Source organism: Venturia canescens, chromosome 7 (assembly GCF_019457755.1).
Source record: "Venturia canescens isolate UGA chromosome 7, ASM1945775v1, whole genome shotgun sequence".
Classification (NCBI taxonomy): Eukaryota; Metazoa; Arthropoda; class Insecta; order Hymenoptera; family Ichneumonidae; genus Venturia; species Venturia canescens.
Genome location: NC_057427.1, coordinates 2,332,258 through 2,349,892, shown reverse-complemented (window position 1 = coordinate 2,349,892; position 17,635 = coordinate 2,332,258). Strand labels below are relative to the sequence as shown.

Genomic DNA, 17,635 nt, shown 5'->3' with positions numbered 1-17,635 from the left:
TGCAAGAATTTATGTCTGAGTGCCCATTAATTGGCATCGACTGAATTATTCCTATTCGCTTCGCGGCAATATCGATGGAACATGCTACATATTCAGACGGTAATTAATCCCTAATGGTGGAAATTCATTCATTCGTGTGATTCGCGTTGCTCCCATCGTGTGGCCCGCTATTGTTTTCTCGCTGTGTTTTTTCAGAAAAATAATTGCCTCGCGCTGGCAGCTGTTGGCACTAGGTATATAAATTTTGAGGGGCAAAATTGTCGACTATAAAATCAAATACTGGATCTTTCGCATCTGTGACGTGAAGATATTTCAGGAATTGATCGTTTCGCAAGTCGGACTCTAATGGAACTTTTCTACATGGTGTCGATGGTCATCAAACGTTTGAGAATTCCTTGTCTTTTGTTTTATTAACTTAATATGAGAGGGATTAAGGAAAATATTAGTAAAAAGTGAGAAGTGATCGAAGCAGAAAAATATGCAAAGTCTTTTCGGCTTCATCGACATCGCTTTTTCCAAGGAATATATACCGAGTGAAATAAGGAGTAAGAGAGAATTTATTCGACGAGAATCGACGAGCCGGAAGAAGGAAATGGAGTTATCGAGTGCAAAGAAAATTCACGTTGAAAGCATGCTTCTCTCGTCTGTCTGTGAATTGTTCCGTCACGGGCTTCTCTCTCCCCCTCCCCCTCTTTTTTCTTTTCCCCTTGGGTCTTCAAATGGTTTCTTTTTCTGTACTTCACCGCTAAGGATCTCGTTTGGATATATGAAACGAAAAGGCGTTACACGTCGATGTCTTTAAATCGGATAAAAAAATCCTCACCTCCGCCATCGCATGTGCTTGTTTTTCTTGAAAATGAGCAATCACGTGAAAAAAACATGGCTACCGTTAATGTTATAGGATTGGAAAATCGTTTGTACTGATTTTTCATGGAGCAATGTCGCGAGAGCAATGTTAAATTACAAATTACACCGGTTCAAGGACAACAATTATTTCAATACCATTCATTCTGTTACAATGGGATCGTTTCAACAACGTACAAATGATAAAGCTTATAGTATCAAAGCAATGAATTATATGTTCGTTTTATTTGATGAAAACTTCTCTTTACAAGCGTCACATTCGAGAATGTTGAAACACAATGGTGCTCATACAGCTCAATTTCCATGCTCTTTGATACAGACATTTCATAACTGAGAAAAGCTTGTGAAACTCTTTCGTATCATAATGGGAATTTGATATAATATTAATTGCCAACGTGATCGTGCAAATATGCTGGCAAATATAAATGGTGATTTTTTAAAAGAGTGGTCAGAGGGAGAAAGAAAGAAAGTGAAAGGGAGAGGGAGAGTAAAAGGGAAAAAGGTTGTAACGTGGATTCATAGGAAAGAGACCAGTGGGGAAATCGGAGCGTTGAGACAAGCGGGAGAAATGAGTATGGGGGTGGCTCAAGAGTTCGAAATGGTCGGAATGAAGAAGAGGAGCCGGGGGGCGGAGGTCAGTGAAGGGAAGAAAAATATCCGTGTTTAAAAAAAGAAACGAAAGGAAGGGGAGGAAAAAAATGGGTAAAGGAGGTAAAGAGGAAGAGAGGGGCTGACGGAAGAGAAGGGTAAAAGTGCCCTGTAAGCGTTCTAACACGTTCGAAAACCTTGTAGTCCGAGGGGTTCAAAAGCGTTTCAAATGCTTCCGCGTGAAGAAATTCTCGCACAGTTGAATTTCTCTCGCTGAGCGAAAAGGAGGACTCTGCGTCCCTGTCTCTCTTCGACTCTGTTTTATTCGCTGGCAAGAGTCTCTTTCGTCCAGGACCAAATGTTACGAGTGTTTTCGCATGAAAACTCGGCCGGGGAGACCGTATGGACTCTCTTGCCTCCTGTACACAGCGTATGCGGAGAAAGAGAGCGAGAGAGCGAGTAATCCGATGTCCCTGATGCTCCAGTGGTAGGAAAGGAGCAAGGAAGAAAAGCTCTGTAAAGTGCGGGCGCAGAAAATTCACTGTCTTGTACAACGGTCGTTGGTGTCTCTCGTCCGAGAGAATTTTTGTTCCTCCGCCAAATCGCTCGCTCCTTCGTACGAATTTTTTTCATTCGCTTGAACATTACCTTTCAGCTAAGTTGCCACGCTCACCGAAAATAACGTACGACACAAGTTATTTTATTCATTAAACTATCGGTGGAACATTGAAACAGTGGGAAGTGACAAAACGAGTGTATGAGAATTGTTTGAAAAGTACTTTACCAATGTTTACTCGATTTAGAAGCGAATAAGGGGAACGGAGAACCCGCCTATTTTCACGATGAGAATTTTTTCTCGATTTCAGTTTCGTCAGGGCTCTTCGTCGTCTGGATGACGAGAGAAAGAGTAAGAGGGTGCGAATCGAAGGGGGGGGGGGGGGAAGAGAGAATTACGCACCCGAAACAAAAGCTCGCTCATTTATAAATGCCACAGTTACTCGCTCTTCCCCCTCTCTCGCCCCATTTTCCGTTCCACACCTAACGGATGCTCTGACAAGTATCTTTTCTCATCGCACTCCGCCTCCACCAAAGCATCAAATTTTTGCACATCACACACACACGCACGCACACAAACACTAATGTAGGTCCAAGCTCTCTAGTTTATGTGTTGAAAGATGGACGTCGAGCCGGGTTAGCGCATTAAACTTTATGCATCCCTCTCGGCTCGGTGATCGTGCGACGGTGCTCAATACTCCCTTGCATCTACCGCGCCACATGCCATTGTTGTTCCTACTTTTCACAGCTTCCTTCATCGCGGGTCTTTCAATTTTCAAGATCATTTCATCCTCCAATGTCCCTAGTTTCGCTCAGCACTTTCTTTTGAAGAGATGTTTAAATATATTTACCCTTAGCCGAGTGTTTTATAGCCTCGGAAGATTTTCGAATATCACAAAATAGCCTTTTGATAAAAACGATCCTGGAAACTCCCTCATCAACGTTACTGAGCTCTCAATAATATAATTCTGCTTTCGCATTAAATAACTCTGTGACCGAAGTTACTTTTTACTTTGCTATATCACGTAATAACAATGTTATTACGTGAAATAGTGAGTATAACCAGAGCCCTGTAATTAGTCAGTAATTGTGCTGGAGCTTGATTAAATATCCCTGGGGTTGTGCTTAAAGAGGCAGAGAGAAGAGGGAGAGAGAATATGCCAATAGCAGCTGCAATCGCATACCGCAGTTCCAACCCTGTTTCCTCTCCCTCCTCCTGTCTTCTCCTTATTAGAGTCGCAGTGTTATCTTCTTCCGTTGGTTGTGACCGAATTATCGGGCATTTCGTTTATTGCGGATGAGTTATTGTTCGAATGAATAATTTGTAGAGCTCATTTAACTCCTGTAACGTGAAAACCGTGCGTTACAATTTCGAAAAAAATCATCCAACCACGAGCATAATTACGAACGAAACGTTTCTCGATAAATTGGGCAATTAATTGTAAAAAGTATCCACTCGGCTCAATTACATAATTGAATTAGCATTCGCCCTTTTCGTCGTACAGTGCAAAATGCATTCGTCCTCAGGAGGAATCTATAAAAGCTGTAAATTCGATTGGAATATCAAAATTTATAACGTACTACGAGCACTTTGAAAGCCTCGAATCCACGTATACCCAAGGGATGGCACAGTGCGAGCGTGCATACATGTACAGAAGTTCACGGGAGTCGAATCACCATGCGGATTATACACGCAAGATCCGTGCCCTGTTTATATGATGCATTGGCGGAAAGCAGAGCATATAAGCATGCTGGTTCCCATGCATACATATATCGCACACATTTCGTGCGAGCTTGCGTGCATCAGGCAGGTGTATATATTGCCTCCACTGACGCGCTTGATCAATCTGTCGATAGAGCCTCTCGCCTCCCTTTCTCTCTGTCTCTCTCTCGCTCTCTCTCTCGCTCTCGCGTCTTGGATCTGATGACAGAGAGATCCTTTGTTTACTTGTTCCCTGCACAGTCGTTCGGACGCGCTGTTCCAGGCTGACGTACAGGGTTATGGTCAGTTATATTACCTGCGTTCCGGGAACGAATGCGGACGTAAAAATTTCGATTAGGCATTGAAAAAATCAGTTTGAGGCCTTGAAAATTGAACTGGAGAGTAAATAAGAAATTATTTTTCGAATGATTCAAGAATCAGCAGGATTCGTGGCCTTGTTTTTTCCCGACATAAAGCGATAAAAAAAAAAAAATACACGAGCTTCCTCGTGGAAAGGTTCGCTGTAGGTAATCCCGAGTTCTCCGGTCCAGTTGCCTTGTCACTCGTCCTCCTCGGTGCGACAGATCCTAACCAATTCGTTGATTGATGTCTCCCTTGAGGAGAGACATCGAGAAATTTATACTGGAAATTGTACAATTGTGTGCCGGAGGTTTTGTGATACTTATGAGTATGTATATGACAAAGTGAAAGCTTATTATTCAGAGGCTTGACACGGAGGACGTTTCGTACATTTCAAGCAGACACAAAAGGGGCCCTTCGAACTTCACTTTTTTTCTGTCCCCTGTGGGAATCGCCGTTCCTTTTTCCATGTCCGATGTTTCCCATTCGAAATGCTTGGCGATTTCGATCCTCGTAGTTTTTCAACAACGATTCGAACCCGCGTGGACGACATTACGGAGATTAAAGTTTATGCTCTCTCTATGAATAAAGACCGGGCTTTTCGACGGAAAAACCATGAATAAATAACGTCAGACGATCTCCCCGTTACTCGACGATATTCCAGACACGTGTCCGTCACTTTTTCTATTCTCGCTTCTTTCCTCCCAAATATAATACTCTTTATCCATTGGCTTTGCTGCTTTTTCCTCTGACACGTCGTTAAAAGATGAACGTTATCAAATCGGGACGTCGGCAAAGACGATGAGCTCCTTGAAGCACCCCGTGGGAAAATGAGTCGGTTTATTCACGGCGAGAGAGAAAAAGAAGAAAACACACAGAGGGGAAGAAATGTGACAGCAAAGAAAAGTGGAGGCTCGGGCGTTAAAGATGTAGAAAAGCGGCGACTGAAGAAATGCAGATCAGATTTGTTCCACGCCGTCTTCTCACTTCACTTCGCGTGACAATAGTCCCTCGGGTAGCAATGGAAGCAGGAAAAGTCGGAAAACTGTCATATTCGAGTATATATAAGAGTGCGACGGCGGGGCTCGCGCGCTCGATTTTTTATTTTTTTATTTTTTTAATTTTTTTATACTTGGCGTCGAGCCGCCGTAGCGACTGTTCTCGATTTATGGGAACATAGCAAATATGGGATGCTCTTAAATATTCAAACCACGATGACTGCTCGCCTCGGGCTCGAGGACTGTATTTATAGGCATGTCGAGGAATCGCCAATGCTCCCTCAGGCAGCTTCGTCGTCGATGTACGACGCGAAGTAACGAGCACGTAATTCGTACATATCTGCTTTATGTACTTCATACTACATTTATCTATTTATCCATATACGCAGCGCATCGTAAATGAGGAACTGTGATTGAGCGAAATAAAGCTTAATGTTCACCATTTTCAGCGACAAATCAACCAACACCGCGCTCTCCCAGCAGCACGCCACAAAAATCAAGTCAGAAAGAGTGATAGAAATTTCAATGATGTATTTAACAAAAAAGGAAAAATTCACGTTTCGAAATGCCAAACAACAAATCCACTTCTCACCTCTTTTCGGCATACATTCGAGCTCGGGCGAATAAAAAAATGCATTCTTTTGTATGTATACAGGTCTGAAGCGACAGGCTGGGCAAGTCTTTCACCGCTATTGCTTCGACTACTTCTCCTGCTGTATGAGCCATAACTCTGAACGCGAGAGATGGGATTTCCTATATACGATGTACTTCCACCTTCGGATTCATTTCGAACGAGGAAACTTCGTTGCGAGGGATCATCTGTTTCTTTTTTTACATACACTTTGCTTTTTATCTTCTTCTCTTCCTTCCACCCCTCCCCCCCTCCTCCTTCGCTTTTCTTTTTTACCAAGTTTTTCATTCTATTGTACACCCCCGCGCTATTCTGTCTCTTATCTCCTTGGATAAGGACGCGCGTGCTCATTTTTTCCAGCAGGGTCCGCCGAGAAAAATATCATTTATTCGAGCTTTTCTCCTTCCATGGGAGAAAGCACATTTCTAGTATTTCTTTTCACTTTGTCAATTTTTTATGCCATTCAATTGAAACTCATTTGATTGACGAATAATTTATATTTATGCGCGAAGCTTTTCTAAACGTTACAATTGATCTTTCTCCCTCGAACAGAATACAAACTTTTAGTCCATTTACGATCTCTATCGAGTCCAGGATACGCCTGATTCAGAAAGTTTTCGAAATTCCATCGATATCATCGCCAATTACGATTGTCCTAATTCGCGGACAACGTACTTTTCGTTCTGTTCCTGGGGATTTTCGTTATTCGAATTTGACACTTTGTCGATTCGTCGTGTAACACGTTACAGTTTCAGATCCCATCTTGCCCTTGCCTCCCCCCCCCCCCTCCACGCCTCCCCGCTCTTCCTCTTCGTTGCTACGGTATGTGTGTGACAGCGACGACAAATTACGAAAAATCTTTCCTACGTGATTCCTGGGCAAGTATTTGGACTCGGGCGAACACGATTTACGCTGTGACGTAAATGCGTGTGTGACACGTTTCCACAGATTTAGCGAGACAGATCGCCGATCTAGAACGTATAAGTGAGGAGATTGAACGATTTCCGAATTCGTTTTCGCTCGAGTTTTCAGTATCGCTCTATTTACCATACACGATCAATCGGCCGCAAGGCAACGCGAACTATTCCTCTCGCGGGATATATACGAGCTCTTTTTAGCCCGAGCATTCCATACGTTTGAACTTCAATCCCCCTTCGAGCATTGTCTGAATGTTTCATTTCGAAAAAAATCGGTGAATTCTCACAATAGAAATGTGTTGCGTCGTCGAGCAACTTATTCGTCAAATTACTCACTGAAATTGCTTTCCTTTATATTAGAATAAATTTGGGATTAAAGTCGGTGGAGAAATGACGTATCGACGCAGCTCGATTGACTTGACCTGATTTTAAGCGACCAATGGAAATGCAACGCTGCTAGAAACGAAGTTCGAGAATGCGTCTATGAAAAGAGGAGGCGAGACGAAAAAAGTAAAACCCAACAGGAAAGTGTGAAATTTTGCATTAATCTCTGTGTAGACAGAAACAACTGCAATAAAATGTTGAACCGATCGAAACAATAATACGACAATAAAGTTAGACTGGAAAGTCAGGAGGAAAAATAAAATTTTATTAGGTATCTCTGGAGCACATTCACATGTATCGAAATGGCCCTGGAAGATTTCGATCTTGTTTGAATCCGGGGCGTTTGTGCCGGGCGTATATTTCTATCGTGATTCTCGAGAAATTCGAGCCCAGATACTTTGGGGGCTTCGAGGAAGGCTAAAGTTTCGCAACAAACCATTTGTGTATTTCTCGCTGTGGATGTAAGTGTCAAGAGGGGTGTTTTGGTCGCCTTGTCGGTAGCAAAAGCCCTCGTGAATCTACACAACCGGCATGCCGACTGTGCACGCAGAACGTTAACGACCGAGAAAATAGCAAGATAACAGTTACGGAAGGATATGTCGAGTGGGAGAGAGAGAGAGAGAGAGAGAGAGAGAGAGAGAGAGAGAGAGAAGAGAAAGGGTAACGTGCGGCCGATGCGAACAGTCCGTATGCACCCTGCGTATATTTTATTGCACTTTCTCTCTATATATGTATACGTTGAGCTTTATGCCTAGTGATAAATACGCATATATATGAGACATATACAAAGTTTATGTACATATACCAGAGCTATCGTTTCTCGGTGGTGGCTCCATTAGAAAAGTTAGACCTTTGACAAAAACTGCCATAGTAGCAGTATGTTTACATAACACTCTCGTCCGAAACACTCAACTTTTTCTCCTTCTCTTCCCTTCCCTGCTCCCGCCCGTGGAAAAATGTATATAGGTATTAAATGCATGATATAAAGGCGGGCACGTTTGTTTTACATTCGCGTGTATATATACGAGTTCCCTATTCATGACGTTCTTCGAACGGGTTAATCGAGCGTATCGTGCAAACGTTGCTCTTCGAACTGCATTGGGTCATGATGTAATGATCCGAGCTTTTTACAGCCCATCATTTTTTCCAGCTTTTATTTTCTCTTCTAATGTAATTTCTGTGAAAAGTACAACTCGTGAAGTTTTTTAGGAGTGGAACGACTTTGTTCTTTGTGCATTTTTCATTTGTAGAAGCCAGCAGCCCATTATTTCAACATCATCGTTGTTGTGTCTTTATCTTTATTTAGATTTTTCTCTCTCCATCAAACACGCAGCCGAAATACATCGCCGTGGCACCTGAAGTCATATCGCGAATCGTTCATTCGATATCAATTACCCAGAAATTCGATTCGAATGAGGATGACAATCCTCTGCTGGAAGTAGGTTTCAGGTCGACTGCTTTCTCGTTCAGTGCTGTTTTCAAGTGCGATTATCCAAAACACAAATTTAATGTTTCGGCGGCGCTCTACTTATTGGGGAAATCAGATTTTCCATAATTGGCGGCCACCCTATAGGAAAATACGTATAGAAATTGAGGTACACGCGTGTGAAGGGAATATTTGTTACGCTTCCAACGCTGATGTGGATGCCCAAGGGTTTATCGTTTACAATAATGACGTTCATTGCGGTAATGAGGTTTGAATTCTCACAACGAATTTTGCTAGATCGTAGGGTGGTAAATAAATGCTAATTATTATAGTTCTGAATTCTGAATGATCCTCTTGTCTAGACCCCTGAAGTTAAGGAGGGTGGCTACGTTCGTCGAATTGATAAGAAATTGATCAAATTTGGTGATAATGTTCTTCAACATCAAATGCGAAGACACAATTTTTTTCAAAATTTTCTTCTGCTTAGTTATCGAGTAATTACGCATTAAAGCAGATTTCTTATGCCCGGAATGTATATCTATATATATGGAAACGCTATGCTTATACACGTGAACTTTAGTGATCAATTACTCGATAACTGTACAGAAGAAAAATCTTAAAAAATTGGTATTTTCAAATTTAACTCTAAAGAATATGTTCACCAAATTTTATTAAATTCTTATCATTTTGAAATTTTTAATGTATTTTACATGGTTTAGCATGGCAACATTGTATCGTCCCTAGCCACCCTCCTTAAGGGATTTTTTGACTTATTGAAATCCAGCACTGCGCTGATGTCTATTTTCGGGATGGAAATGATGCAGGGGGCCCGGGACCGGTGCAAAACGGGATACCCAAAAAATAAGGGAAATTTTGTTGTCTTTTTTTTTTCAATTTTTATACTTGTCCGAATGGAGCATATGAAACATATTTTTTCCAAAATATCTTGTTTTTTTGGATATTGATTTATTTTTTCAAAAAATTCGTTTTTTTCAAATTCTCTTTTTTTTACATCGCTTCCAAAGTGAAAACGTTTTTGCGCACAGATATACAAAAAGTATTTGTATATCTGCGATTACTGACTCGCAGATTACTGTTTACGACATATATGTTTGCGGACCATCATGCATGTGTGGTTACACCTGCACATGAATCACGTGCCCACTCTGCACAATTTTGGCACTGAATCCATGATTCAGTAGATAAAGAATACAAATTTTTACAAAATAAACATTGTCAATCTTCGTTATTATTTGTATCATTAATTTTGAATTGAATTACAGAGTTCGACGTATACGTCAGAGCATTGTAAGCGCTGAGATCGCTTTCAACGGAAGTTCTCTGTTACCGGTGCAAAATGCATCCAAGGTGCATTGAATTAAAATCATAGTAAAAAAAAATTTCACGAGTTTTTGAGGGGTACCCCGTTTTGACTCGGAATTTTTTTTTTTTTGAAAATTGAAAAGAATCCCAGTACATTTCTTAGTTGTTGTGAGTAAAAAATAGACAGAGCTTGCCAAACTTCTGAAAAGTTCAATATTTCCTTATAGGTATCCCGTTTTGCCCCGGTCTCCCCTATTTATTTCATTAATCTCGATAAAGAATTCTGAGCCAAAGTTCTGCTCGAAATATCGAAGTCATGATTAATCGATCGGAGCGAAGACAGTGCCGAATCTTTAATCAATTCTGAAAAATTAATACAGCATCGGCTTTGATTTTCTCTCGAATCTGCTCGTACGAATAGTGTCTAGGCTAGCGAAAATGAGAATTTTGTCTTAAAATACCTGCCTGGAAAATGTTCTTTTCCATGGAATTACCGGCAAGAAGTTAGCAAAATTTCAATTTCCATGGATTGATAAAGGCAAAAGTTTAAATCGCTCGAGACTCGTGGCCACTTTAGCGATAGTTTCGCTCGCGTATAATAGTAATTTATATGTATCCGAGTGGATCTCTATTTGAATATGAGTATATTCTAATATCCATGAAATCCATGCAAATCGGCGCGCTCTCTCCAGCCGTCTAGCGTAAACGGCTTTAAAAGGAATACACGCTCAAAGCTCGTGAAGGGTTTTGACTCGTTCGCCCACTATTAGAATTCATCGCTCAGCTCGCGCAGTGATTAATCCTCCCTTGCAACGCTTATAACACGTCCGATGCATTTGTATTCATATTCATATTCGTTCCAGTGTTCGCGTACATCGGTATCTAAATACTTGGTAAACGAGTCGAGCTGTTTAAGTACTCGAAAAAATTCGACTTCATCGCGCCAAGTCAAAACGACTTTCCAACTTGTTATTCAGGCTCAAATGATTCGAGTGGGAATCAGTTTGTTTTCGTACTCGTTTTCACAAAATTCACTTATTCTCGCTGAACTATACAGCAGTCGATTTGACGAATAAGTTGAATTGATGGAAGCAATTCGGAGTGATGCGAACTGTTGCGGTTTGAAACAGTGAATTTTATGCACCATTCGCCCTATAGCTGCTCCATTATTAGTGAATTTCTCGTAGCTCCATTGGAAGCTTCCGCCCAATCAGAAATTCTGTGAATCCGAATATCGCAGCGTGTCACCGAAGTTCGATTGTCAACACGCTAATTCCTCCAACGCACACGAAACTCCGCTCTTTGCTTGTTACATTGCTCCTGTCACCTGCAAAAAAGCTTGCAATGCCGCAGGTGCTTATTTGTAATTGAATTTTGCTCCGGGACCTTTCAACATTCATAGTAGAAATTCAATTACACGGGTTTGCTCCCAGCCCACGAACTAGAATTCTACGGAGAGTACCGCGCTGTCTTTTCAGCCTTCGTCTCTGTCCCTTTTCTCCCTTTCTCTTCCCCCCCCCCCCTTTCTTCGTTCGTCTGCTTCCTCGTTTATTCATCTTTCACTCGCTGCCTCGCCACATCTGTCTCGCAAGATGGCGTTCTCAATCGAAGCTTCAAAAAAATAATAAAAGTTAACGAAAGATCGGGGAATCGAAGATTTTCAGTTTGAATACGATTCACAAGGGTGCATGTACAACCGCTTTTATCGGAATTCGAACTCTGCGCCCTTGTTGTGTTACCTCCGCAGTTTGTGACGGCGTGTTTCATCGAGAGAATCCCTGACATTTCATACCGCGACTGCAAGCCTCGTGCATCCTTGCTCTATTCCTCATTTTATCTTTGCCCGATCGGTTGTCATTGGAAAGCGAAGATAACACACTGTCAACAACTCAGACTCTACTTTTGTCAAGACGTGTTAATAAAACCCGCCAGAGTACTGTTCCCTCTTTGTCTTCTTCCGTTTGAATAGATGGAAAAAATCGAGTACATCCTCGCGATGGATTCAGCTTGCTCGTCGCAATGTTCGACTTCCTGTATGACTTCCGGTGGAGACAAAGCTCTGGGTAAGCAAACTAAAAATAGCGCTGTACAGAGTTACAAACTGTTCGTAGAGAATTCAAGTATTTTGGGGATTTTTCAAATTCGCAGTCTTCCATTGACACTATTTCCTTCGCGATTCCGCATTCATGAAGGCACTATAAATATCGCTCTGCAAAGTGACGAGATATTCATAGACAGCGGAAGTATTTTGGTGATTTGAAAAATTCCATCCCTCATTAAATTCCCTTAATTTCGATTTTCATGAAGCCAGTTTTAATCCTCTTAGAAAATCGAAAGCTTTATTCTCTACCACTGGAATATCGTATTTATAAAGACTGATTAAAATCGGAGCTCTGGTTATTTCAACGCGCGATTGAATTCGACGTGAAAACTCTGATTCGAATGAAATTAATTTTTCAATAAGACCTTCGTATCAATAGCCAGTCGCATTGTATGATTCACTGTGCGATATTGAATTATTTTTTGTATACGAGAAAAAAGTTTCTTCGTAAGTGCATTTTTCCATCTGGGGAAGTACGCAGTGAGACTTCCCCGATAGACCTAGTTCGAAAAATGTTTTCGCGTATACGTGTATACACGAACATATGTACTTGAAACTTCAAAGCAGCATTCTTGTGAATACTCGACGGCGGGGCTGAAAGGAGACAGGAAGAGTGGCAGAAAGAACGTCTTGAGGAAACTTGAAGGGTTCGCGTGGTCCCCTTTCAGTAGTAGGTCCGTATGCGGAAGTTGGATTCCGAGGAGCTATCGGAGAAGATGAGAAATTAATGCCAGGATAGACGAAATCGTTTCCCTTCGACTCCTGACGATACGGTTTCCATGCCCTGCTCCACGTTGAAGCAGGCCTCAGGTATCAATTTGGTGCAGATGCATAACTCGACCGGTGGATCGGAGGCTGCGCTCGATGGATTCGAATAATACAATAGAAAACCCGTTCGAGTGTGCATAGTTCGCGGCGCGCTTGATGCAGATTCGCAGTTAGCGATGTAGCTGAACTTGCTTATTAACGAATATTTGTTGCGATCAAATTCACTAGGATGGCTAGTTAATTGAAAATTCGATGCTCGAAAACGCGTGTGTGGGTACATTCTTCTGTAAGTAATTTCATGAGAATATTTTGGATACAAAAATATTCTAGCTATTCGCAAGTTGTTTTGAATTTCAACGAGCAGCAACGAGTTCTGAAAATTTGTAACTCACAAGATTGCCTGCTTTCCGGTCACTGATTTTTCGTAGAGGGATCATGTGGTGCTTTGAATATTGATAAAGTTCGCAGATAGAAAGTTCAACGTTCGAATAACACTTGCAATAACACGGTACTCGTACGGCTGTCGGATTTGTGATTCCATTTGAAAATACAGAGAGGGAGAGAATAATTGAATGAACGATTATTCTTGAGATATCAGCGGGGATTTGGAGCGAAAAAACACACACAGAGATACACACGGTAGAAAAAACGATCCTTGTTTCTTCGCTATCGAAATATTTATTGAACAAACTTGTAAAACAAAGCACAATAAATCAGAGGGACATCGGTCACTCGTGCGCGAGCGGGCGCCACACTTTATCTCGAAACGATGATAGCGTGACAGACGACACTGAAATAATTCCTCGTTATTCCAGATTTTAATTGCTCTCTTCCTTCTTTTTTTCCCTTCACTCTAGCGATTTTTTCGAAATGGATGAATGGATTTTCGGGCGATGAACACACCCGTAAATCCGTTATAGTTTATTATATTCGTGTTCGTTCATCGACGGAAATCGCGCTCGGTGCGTTATTCATCGACAAACATATTTCACGCGCAGTGTTCGAAGTAGACACGCTTCGGACAACGATCCGGCTACGTTCGATGATTTTTCATCGTTCTCTTTCCCTCTGACATTCCTCGCGTAACATCATGTGATTTCAATAAAACAATTTTATATTTTTCTCCAGCCCCAGAAAAAAAATGTTTTTCGGTTCTGCAAATCCGTTGAGTGACGTAAATCCGACAGGACGAGAATTTACTCAACGAAATCGCAACTTATTGAGCTAATGGGTTTTTCTAACGCACACCCGGCCAGTAATTGTTCGGTACTCTTTGCCTCTGCTTCATTGAACTTGCAACGTCGCTTTCTTGCAACGATCGATCATTATCGCAGTCCCACAGTATTTAACCACCCTCCTCTCCGTTCTCCTCTGCTCCTGTTTTCACTGCTACATATATTCTGATCCACATATCCAAACCACAGACTTGTAGATCCGAGTACATTGTAACTGACTTTCTGACGCAATGTGATAACAAGCAATTTCCGTTTATGCTGAAATTACTAACCGACGTAATATTCATTGGAGGCATGGCATGTTTAGTAGTTTGGCTTCGAGACTCGTTATAATTAACGTACTCGCGATATAAATTTCTACACCCGCGTACATTTAAGCAGACACGTATCACATTTCCGTTCATATGTCGATGGGACTGCGCTCAGAATTCTTGAAAATTCAATAATCGTCATAAGATTTTAGCATGCGGAATGAGAATTCCCTGTGCGATTAATACAGCGATATGCGGACCAACAATTTCATAGAAATTGCATATCGTTATGCTGAATCATCATTTTATGCAGTAATAATCACATTGCGCGGAATCACTCAGCTGCGAATGATGCATTTGTATTATCATTCATAGCAATTCTCAATTCGCTCCATTTACTTTTTCGTTTAATTAGTGAACTTGTACGCCCGGGTGTGTCAAAACGTCGACGATTATAACGCTTCGATCTAATTGCGTGGGGAATTTTGGTGGATGGCCACATTTATGATATATTCGACTCACGGATTATATTTTTTCGTGATACATCGGAAAAGAGTCATGACGTAAACGACATTTGGTGAAAAACGAAACGAAATTAGTTCTCAAGGGATTTGATTCTTGGAGGAAAAACGAATGATAATAATATGGAGGTAGATGAATTCGATTAGAGCTTTGAACGTCGAAAATAAATAAAGTAGAAACTACAAAGTTCGAGGCACGCTTACGCCGAAAGTAGAATGTAACAACAATCGCGCCCATAGAACGACGGCTAAAATATCGATTTTCTGAAAATTCGACTGTCGCTCTTTCACGATTTTTACATTACTACGCAATCAGCAATACTGTGAAAATTCACAATTTCGAAAATATAATAACGAAAAACTAAATATGACTGAGGCTGAAATACTGAAAGACCAAAAAGTCGAACGGCCAAAGTAGCGAAATGTTAGAAAGTCGATCAATCAAAATAGAAAAACGCAGCAAAGCTTAAAAAACACGCCGTCTCAGACTGGTCATCTCCAATCTCAAACATCGCCTTTTCAAGCCATCGCTATTCTGCATGTCTATAAGTTTTAAAGGGCTGGAAAAATTCACTTTCGATTTTTTGTTAGTCTATATTCTGGTCTGTCTATAAAACAACAACTCTTCATTTTGTATTCGAAAAAATGAACTTTTGACATTCGCGTGGTCTGTTAAAATTATGCATTCGAAATGAAAATTATTATCGAAATACTTATTTTTCTTTAATCTGATATTGCAAGTATGAAATTTTCGAAATATCGACCGTTCTACAATTTGGTTATTTGACATATTAAACCCTACCCAAGACGGAGTGGGCGAGGTAGATTTTATTTGCATGGGAAAAGTTATAACTTTTTGTTAAGTCTTTATATGTACGGTTTTGCGCGTTTATGGTAGGAGCAGAGTAACCAACGACGTATCAGGGTATTTGTCTACCTCTGCTTTTGCTTGCTCGACTATTTTTCTCCCGTTCTCTTAAACGAAGGTAATCGTTATTTGCAAAAAATGTCGTTCCCTTGTGCTCGAATATTTGCACAAAGGCTCTAGCTTCTCTTTCTATTATTTCTTACGTAAATATATAACATCGTTATCGATTACAATGGCGTCGACAGGGGCATAGACATTGACTAAAATATGATATATCGATGGGCGGATATGACGTTCTGCGCGCGAATCCCAACTATTTTCGGACCAGTCCTCTCGCTCTCTCTTTGCCTCCACGATTTATAATTTTTTTCCTCCACGCTTTGTGGATTAACTTTCCGATGGATTCATTAACGGATTCGTGATCGATTAGAAGAAAGTCGAAAGTAATTAGCATCGGATGAATAAATGTTGGCTGGTCTCGATAACTTCGCTAATGGACATTTTGATTAATTACACTTTCAACTATAATAAACCAAAATTTTTTTTTCTAATTTTCATCCACAAGTTCAAATTTATTCTTGGAGTTGTACATTCAGTTGGAAAATGTGATCGTGAAAGTGTACGACGCTGATGGCTGTCGGTCGTCATTATATTCAGCTTCGTATAAATACACATTACATATCTGAAAAACTATCTCACATGTTTGCTCCATCTATTTTCAAGAGCCTCTCCCTAACGGAATAGCATATGAAGCCACGTTTTTGCCTCTGCCTCGTTCGTCATTCTTTTCCGCAGGGGGGCTTTCGACGTATATTTTAATATTCAATACAACATTCAATTGTTTCTCTTTGTGACGCTGATGTACCTGTGACTAATAGTCCTTCGTGCGTCCAAGACTGCGGATGAAAAATCGAAAGAGTCGTCGATGTACCTTAATATCAGTAATTATATATATGCAGGAGGTATAGTGCGCGTTGTGTGCGAGTTCAATTCCATGTACGCATTTACTCGCATGACAAAATGGGGTTGCAAACAGTACGCGGCCATTATTATGCCATTTCTACAAGTTTCGCTATATGCAATGAGCCCCACGCCGCTCCTGTTTATTCACCCTTATGCGTCGGTCTATCTCTGTACAGATCAGCAGGAAAAATATACATTAACATGTTGATTTCATCGCGAAATTTCCCTCAAACACGATTTTCCTTTGTGAGTAAAATCGACTCGATGAGAATTTTCTAAATGATATGTGTTGACATTTAATCTAGTGGAACATAAATTGAAATTGATTAGTTTATTAAACTACGAAATGAGAGGAGACCTACTTCAAAAAAGAATTCGTTTTTTCAGTTTTTCTCACTATGCTCCTCTGTGTGGGCGCGCGCGCGCGCGTGTGCGTGGGGGTTTCCAATCTACTTCGTCTTTGGTTATTCATGGATCGAGAAACTTTTGACGTGTGTTACAAATATGCAATAATTTGTGCGGCAAGAGCCATGTGTGTCTACGTATGGATGACCTTTCCATCGTGTGAGTACTCATTCGCGACTCGTGTGTAAACAAAACTCCTCGTTATGTTTGATGCCACGTATCGATTCGATGCGAAAGTCCGGCTGCTCAAATAACTGAAATTCCTCTATTTGTGAAGGGCCGAGTAGCTTTTGCACAAATTATATTTATAGGTCGTCGTCGGTATGCCGGTCTCCCAACCAAGAAGGAAAAAGACATTTACTTCGTCGTTTGAAATAACAAAGATATGTGAAAGAGCTTTTTATGAAAAGAAAAAATAGAAAAAAAATCGTTTAATTACGAAAACATTACCACGAATATCGGTTATTCTGCATTTTTACGGACTACATTCGTTCGAAACACGTACTTGAAATTTCTATTGAGAAAGATCGAAAAAAAACGTGCTTTTGTCGATCAAGCGTTAATACAGGACTACAGGGCAATCGTCATTTAGTAAGCATTAATATTTAACGTGAAATAATACACGAATTCGCAATTTCCCCGAATTCATAAATACATTGCTCCGACAAGCTATGCCCAATTGTTTTGATTAATTGAACATGTTATCAGTGAAATACGCAAGCCACGAAAGTTTCACGGGATTCAACGAATATCGAATCATATATAATCGAGAACA

The 17,635-nt window shown here is 40.8% G+C and overlaps 1 protein-coding gene across 8 annotated transcripts in view; it reads left to right on the top strand.

Moving 5' to 3' along the window:
* The window catches only part of Ptp99A (Protein tyrosine phosphatase 99A), a 248,865-nt gene that overhangs the window by 93,944 nt on the left and 137,286 nt on the right, over window positions 1–17,635 (top strand). For 7 of the 8 annotated variants that reach the window (XM_043422956.1, XM_043422955.1, XM_043422954.1 and 4 more), the window contains exon 1: window positions 11,702–11,811. The exons of the other annotated variant lie outside the window; for it this stretch is intronic. In XM_043422956.1, the coding sequence (XP_043278891.1) occupies window positions 11,718–11,811 (94 nt within the window). In that variant the 5' untranslated portion in view covers window positions 11,702–11,717. Of the gene's footprint in view, window positions 1–11,701; window positions 11,812–17,635 lie in introns of those variants that run through there. 8 annotated transcript variants of the gene reach the window in all.